General features: G+C 42.5%; 1 protein-coding gene across 1 annotated transcript; it reads left to right on the top strand.

Moving 5' to 3' along the window:
• The first annotated feature begins 736 nt into the window (after nt 1-736).
• On the top strand, nt 737-6,159 carry LOC136541850 (wall-associated receptor kinase 5-like). Its single transcript, XM_066533990.1, has 4 exons — nt 737-856; nt 3,497-4,454; nt 4,553-4,699; nt 4,949-6,159. The coding sequence occupies exons 1-4, from the start codon at nt 836-838 to the stop codon at nt 6,127-6,129; spliced, it is 2,307 nt and encodes a 768-aa protein (XP_066390087.1). The 5' UTR covers nt 737-835; the 3' UTR covers nt 6,130-6,159.
• Nucleotides 6,160-7,695: the final 1,536 nt, after the last annotated feature.

Below are 7,695 nucleotides of genomic sequence, written 5' to 3'. Positions count from 1 at the left end.
TGTGAAGCTAGAGAATGAATGTGACTTCCAAACAGCAAGGACAAACCCGGTTCTTAGCAAACTGGTTGGTGATACGAATTACGAACAAATTAAAGGGGTAATCCTCACATTGCTCTCAAATTTTTAATTGAAGTGAAAGTCTAGAGTACCACAACGGCATGCGCACTTGCAACCAAAATGGAACCGTTTTTTTTTTTTTTGAAAGAATGATACAAACCTTTTTTTTTGCAAGAATGATATGAACCGGTTTTGAAGTTCCTTTTTGTAGCAGTGTGTACAAAGAGATATGCATGTAAGTACTCCCTCAATCCCCTTTTAAGTGATGTTGTGATATTCATACCGATGCTTTCTTAAGTTTGATTAGATTTGTAGAAAATATTAGCAACATAAGTTTATTATGAAAATAGATTCAATGATCCATCTAATGATACTACTAGTAATTATGTATCATAAATATATTAATAATTTCTTATACGGGGAGTGAGAACAACAGTTGAAAAGGAACGGTGGAAGCGTGTTATCGTGTGTACTCATGTGTATGCTCATATAATTCTAGTGACAGAGCAAAAAGTTTGTTACGCCAGTATCTTTGAATATTTTTCTGCTCAAGCTCGAGAAGATTTGGTGTCTCGTTTTACATGATATAGACATTGTCGTTGTAGACGACTTGACCTACGATGTCTGGTTGTGCATTGAGTCGCCAGATGTCATTAATTGTTGACGGGGATTTTCTCAGGTATAAGTAGGACACAGGGGTTTCCAGTCCTTGTATATTATACAGCTGTGGAAGAGATGGTCTCAAGAGTCTTAGCGGAAGAAAAAGAACACTTGCCAAATGAACTCCTCCGAGTCCGAGGTACTTTTTTATACTATATTTCACGCTATTATTCAATTCGTTTATTCATACGCTTGATTGTCCTGTTCGCTTGGCTGATAAGCCATGACTGAAAGTACTGTTGGCTGATTTGTTGTGAGAGAAAAATACTGTTCATTAGATGAAAAAGTACGGCTTATAAGCCAAGGGAATAGGGCGAATGTTGAAGGTCCATGTTGCGTTTCATATGCTCTTTTTCGTTCCTATTACTGTTTTGCGCAATCCGTTCGCTTTGCTCTAGTAGGCTACATATACAAAACCTTGATTGTTCAAAGAACCAGGATTCCAAAGGGATCCCTCTAAATATTCATGGATATGTATATGCAAGCACGAATGTATTCAATATTCAAAATTACTTTTGTGGATAACTCATGTCAGTACACGCATCCGATGGATTTTAGAGCCGGGCCGTGACGGAGGGCAATAGGGAAGCTGCCGGAGCCAGACATGGAGGTAGAGGTGCCAGGGGCAAATAGCTCGTGGGGTCAGGGTTGGGTGTGGATGTGTGTAGGTAGAAGGGAAGATGATAAGGTGCAGAAAGAGAGATTTGATTTGGGCCCTCCATTTTGTTTCTAATAAGGGTCAAAAATTGAGTCATGGTTGCCCTTGATCGCTCATGCCTCGTTTGGTTTACCCCATATTCGGCTTGTTCGGCTTGTTTTTTTTCAGCTGTAACAGTATTTTTCTCTCGCAACAATTCAGCCAGAACAGTGTTTTTCAGCCAAGTTTCAGACCAACGAACGGGGCCTCAGTTGTTGTCCAGATAAACTGTAACACTTCAGCTCGTTAGTACCTGTAATAGTTATGTAGTTGCCCCATGTATGTGGCACATGAGGAGTTGCAGTTGGTGGGTTCAGTACCACCTTAGAAGTTTAGGAGGGTGAGGCCAGCTTAGAGCAACTCCAACAAATTGGCTAAACGCTGAAGTTTGGCTTATGCTGATTTGTTGTGAGAGGAAAACACTGTACGTTCGTTGGAAAGTACTGCTGAAGTAGTTCAAGCGAACATGACCATTTAGCAATTTTGTAAAATAGAAACTCCTAAAAAAAAGGTCTATAATACTATTTCTCATCTTCAGATAGCTAGCGCTCGTAGTTAGCTTTATATGGGCACCGAAAATTAAGGGATATCCATCTTTTTATTTTACAAAGACAGATAGCACATCTGTTGTAGCCTACCTTTTGCTATACAAATTCTAAACTAGCCTCCAAAATAGAAATAGCCGAGCTGTTGGAGTTGCTCTTATAATCTTTTTTTTTTGAAACATAGCATCGGGATTAACTCTTTTTCACGAAGTAAGGACGAAAGAGTGCAAAAGAGGTGCTACACGTATGCAGGCCTGTTCCACGTGTGGAGCTAGGCTAGTGGTTCTAGGCATCCGCTGCGTATGTGGTGAGCTGCTAAGGGCGTAAGCCCTTAGGGGGTTGAATTAATGTAACACCCCATCCCGTTAGTAGTAGTCTGTAGTAGTTATGAAGTTGGCCCATGTGGCACTAAGGTTTAGTAGCACATTGGAAGTTTATTAGAAAGTTGGCCAAGTACCATCTTGGAAGTTTAGGAGGGTGAGGGCCAGCTTATAATCCTTTTCGTTCCAAACGTAGCACCTCTGGATCAACCTTTTCACACGAAGTGAGGACGAAAGTATAAGAGATGTGCTACGCGTATTCAGGCTGCGTATTTAGGCCCATTCTATATACGGAGCTGGGCCATACAAATAGTTTTTAGATGGGGTGTTACATAGACTCTTTGATAATTATTATGCATGTGTGATCACGTGTTCCAGTGTAGTATCTCTATAAGTAATTGGACAAATATTCTTTTTTGCTGCGAGGTTATGTTTGTTCACATTAAGTACCAAAATATAATGTCAAAGTACTCAAAAATTTATCAAAAAATATAAGGGATTCAGGTGAATTAACTCCTCTAGGTCCTAATTACGTTTGTATCTGTCACTAATGTCATTTTCAACCCAACAACCATGCTTAAAAAGGGTAGGCCCAAAATATCCTCAGGAGCGGTTATGGGCCTAGAGCCTGGCGCTAGGCATGGGAGAAAAGCCTGCATACCTCTTTTAGTTTTTGTGGCCCAATCTATAGTGTTTCATATGCTTGTCAAGCACTCACCTGGGAGGCGGGGAACAATAGCTCTTGGCAGCAAACCTATTGCCCTTATGCATCCCTCGTCCCTTGGCCGTCCATTTACGATGCGGTAAGGCCATACATATCCTCATCTAGTCAGCCTCGTGAGTCGTGTGCGAGCAGCGAGCATGCAGCCGTTGTAGTTTTTCTTTACCACTTTTATGTATCCATCAAGTTTGTTGTTGATTTAAGTGTGGAATTGATCTAAAAGTACACATTATTATAGGTATATGGATTACATACTTAGATAGTGGCTCTATGGATGTAAATTGACCAGCTCCACCACTGATTAAGAAAATGTCGTATGCGTCATTTTTATCCCTAATATATCATAAAATCTAGTCTACCTTATATTTGAGGATAGAGGGAGTACAAAGCAAAGATGTAGATTTTTGTATACAAACATGAAACATTTATTAGCAGTAGAGGTAATTAATCTGAACAATGCTAGAATTAGTTAAAATCGTAGTTTCTACTTTTGCAGGCCAAAACTATGGAGCTTGTTGTGCAGCTTGGCCTTGGTCTTCTACTTGTTGCGGGACACTGCATCCCTGCAACAGCTGCTCCTAGTTCTGCATGCCAAATGCAGTGTGGCGATGTTAAGATACTGTATCCATTTGGCATCGGCAAGAACTGCTCCGTGTCAGGAGAATTCGATGTCACCTGTCAGCCAGACAAAAATGGCATCTCCAAACCATTCATCGGTGGCCATGAGCTCCTGGACATTTCCTTAACCAACAGCACCATTCGCGTGCTCAACCCCATCACGACCTACTGCTACAACGACACTTGGCACATGAACTCCTCCATGGTGGTAGACCAGCAGAATGGTAGTAGTAGTGGCTATACATTGGTGGGCGACATTGTTAGAAACTACCCCCCTTTCCGGTTCTCAGACACTCGCAACAAGTTCACTGTCATCGGGTGCCAAACCGTTGGCTACATTGGAAACGATGTCTCGGAATACACGACCGGTTGCTTCTCGACGTGCGGCTGGAACATGTCTGATGGCAGCTCATGTTCAGGGATGGGCTGCTGCCAGACACCCATACCAAAGGGGATGGACTTGTTTGACATAGGCCTCCAAGCCATCAGAACAATCGAAAACCAGACTAATGTTGATAACAAAAACGAGACTAATAGGTTTGGTGGTCTCCGGTGCAACTATGCCGTGCTAATGGAGGCAGCGGCATTTTCCTTCAGCACGACATATGTCAACACGACCAAATTCAACGACATGAATGCTGGGCAGGCACCTGTGGTGCTTGACTGGTCAATAAGAAACCACACTTGTCAGGTGGCCCAAAGGAACCTCACAGGTACGTATGCGTGCCTCAGCACCAACAGCAAGTGCGTTGATTCAACAAGTGGATCTCCAGGGTATGTGTGCAACTGCTCCCTAGGCTATGAGGGCAATCCATATCTTCCACATGGATGCCAAGGTGCCAACCTTCTATCGTCTTAATTAGCGAGCTAAATATCTTCCCATATCAATGTATGTATAATACATATATATGCCTTGTTATATTACTACATGCAGATGTGGATGAATGCAATCAGGGGAGGCCATGTCCTTCGGATGGTGTTTGCCACAACACAGTTGGGGGATACCGATGTTCTTGTCGAGCAGGAAGGAAATATTCTGAGCAAAACAATTCGTGTGTCCTTGATACCGTCATAGTAATAGGTAACATCCTCAGCTAGCTCCATCAATTGGGAATTGCTCTGCATCACAGAAAGTAGTAGTTATGCAGAAAATATAATATTGCTATATGAAATATGTGTCAAACTTCAACCAACAATTAAGATGCTAACGTGCATGACTGCAAAACAGGGTGCCAACTAAAATTGAATAACATGCATAGCTTATACTCTCTGTACAAACTGGAAAGACAATTTTCATCTTATTCGCTTGTTCGCTGGTGCTGTTATGCAGGAGTTACAATGGGCTTTCTTGCTCTCATGATTTTCTGTTTCTCCGGGTATGTGATTGTTCAAAAGAGAAAGCTGAAGAATACTAAAGAGGAGTATTTTCGCCAACATGGAGGCTTGATTTTGTTTGATACAATGAAGTCAGAAAAGGGTCTTGCGTTCACGGTATTTAGTGAAGCAGAACTCATACATGCCACAAACAACTATGATAAGAGCAGAATAATTGGGAGAGGAGGACATGGAATAGTTTACAAGGGTATAGTTAAGGGTAACATGCCTGTTGCAATTAAGAGATGCACACTCATTAATGAAAGGCAAAAGAAGGAGTTTGGTCAGGAAATGTTAATACTATCTCAAATCAATCACAAGAACATTGTCAAGCTCATGGGATGTTGCCTCGAGGTGGAAGTTCCTATGCTAGTTTATGAGTTCATCCCGAATGGCACATTGTTTCAGCTCATCCATGGTAGGAACGAGACATTGCAAATCTCGTTCAGCACCCTCCTAAGGATTGCACATGAGGCAGCTGAAGGACTCAACTTCCTACATTCTTACGCATCTCCCCCAATTATCCATGGTGATGTGAAAACCTCCAACATCCTTCTTGATGAAAACTACATGGCCAAAGTCTCCGACTTTGGAGCCTCCATATTAGCCCCATCTGATAAAGAGCAGTATGTAACGATGGTTCAGGGCACCGTGGGCTACCTCGACCCAGAGTACATGCAGACATGCCAACTGACTGAAAAAAGTGATGTCTACAGCTTTGGGGTTGTTCTCCTTGAGGTCCTCACCGGTGAGGCTCCACTCAAATTGTACGGGCCTGAGGAAAAACGAAGCTTGACTTCAAATTTCTTGTCTGCAATGAAGCAGAACGATCTATGTGCAGTGGTGGCCAGCCACATAAAAGAGCAAGAGAGCATTGAACTGATTAGAGGACTTGGAGAGCTAGCACAGAATTGTCTTGATATGTGCGGCAGCAATAGGCCCTCCATGAAAGAGGTCGCTGATGAGCTCAACAGACTGAGGAAACTTTTGCTCCACCCTTGGTTAGGACTGAATACGGAAGAGATGGAAACACCAGCAGACACTAGTTTTCAAACAGAAAATAGTATTGTCGAGTATCCTGTGCTGGAAAGTCAGAACCTGCTCATCGACTCAATAAGTTCAAATTATGCAAGGTGACTACAATATATATAGTATTCCTTTAAGCTTTGCGCATGCTGGGGACAGTGTTAGTGGGAAATACGGATTCAGTATTTAGAACGGCCATCAGAATTCAGAATAAGTTACATGTTTCCTGAAACTCGGTGAGGGTCATGTAATAGTATTATGTTTTGAAAGATTTAACAAGTATCTCGTACTTATTCAGAGAACCAAGTGCCTTGTCTTATTTTTGTATATGTAGTTTTGTACTACAAGCATGTATACAAATATCCATTTGCAACATCAAAATTGTTGGGGCAAAGAACGTTTGCCCTAGGCCTGTTAGGAATATAGGAGTTTAGCCACAAGATCATTAGCCTAATTACATGAACACTGATCAAACTTAGAGATTGTTTCACTGCGCACCAATCCACCTCAATGCAGAATCTAGATGGTTGGAAGGTATTGGGCTGATAAATTAAGTAATTATCTGCCCCAATACCTCCGAACCCATATTGATTGGGGTGGATTGGTGTGCAATGCCCATGTATATCCATCTCAATCCATGTGTGTTGGGGGTGGATTGGTGGAATTTAAACTAAATTTCACACCAACTCACCGCAACACACATGAATTGAGATTGATACATGATCATCCAAACAAGGCTTTAGGTAACATGTGTAAATGGTGCTGTTGAAGTCGGAAGTCATCCGAATCAAACACCAACTGGGCCTTGGACACCCGGGCAGCTACGGACTGAAGAACACAGCAAGATGTCACAATTTCGCGGTGAAGAACGGAGAGGTTTTGAAGCAAACCACCAAAGGATAACCAATGTGCTTACGTGACGAAGAACCGGCTAGTTTTCAGACAAACTAGCAAAGAAAGAGTCTAAACTCTCGCCCGGGAGGGACCCGTTAGGGCAAGAACGTCGCCGGATTACCCTAGGTTGGCCGGCAAGCCTAGGGTGTCATCCTTGGTCGTTGGATCAAGGGATGAACAGCATGGGGGTTAGAGAAGATGGTAAAAGGATTGGAGTAGAGTTAGTATATTGATTTGTTTGAAGATTGGATAGATGGGGACTCAATCGGCTATGATCCTATCATATATATAGAGGGGGTGGTCTTATCCCAGTAGAAAACCTCTTCAAGACTTATTTTCCAAGTTTCCCACAAGTTTGGAATAGTTTGGATCGAAATCCAAAAGGGCAGATCTGAACAAGGTTTTTAATTCGGTCTGCCAGAAGTTTTGACCTCCACTGGAACTTTCGGGTGTCGAAACTTCTGACCTTTGTCGGAATTTCCGATGTGGGGATAGCCCCGGGCGCCCGATCAGGCTTTTTCAGGCTTCCCGAAAGTTCTGACATCTGTTGGAACTTCCGACTTGGGTCGGAACTTCCAGCAACGGAGCAATCTTCCCGGGGGTATAACTCCTTCATCTGGACTCCAACTTGGACGTTCCACATATGTTTTTTTGACCATCTCGACGAGAGAAACGCAATGATGTAGTCCGTTTCATATTTTGAGAACTTCACAAAATGGAGAATTTTGGTTGTCAACAGGTGCTCACCTAGCAAGTGCACACAACATCATCGGTCATCGGCGA

Source organism: Miscanthus floridulus, chromosome 3, assembly GCF_019320115.1.
Source record: "Miscanthus floridulus cultivar M001 chromosome 3, ASM1932011v1, whole genome shotgun sequence".
Taxonomy (NCBI): Eukaryota; Viridiplantae; Streptophyta; class Magnoliopsida; order Poales; family Poaceae; genus Miscanthus; species Miscanthus floridulus.
This window is presented reverse-complemented; position numbering and strand designations above follow the sequence as displayed.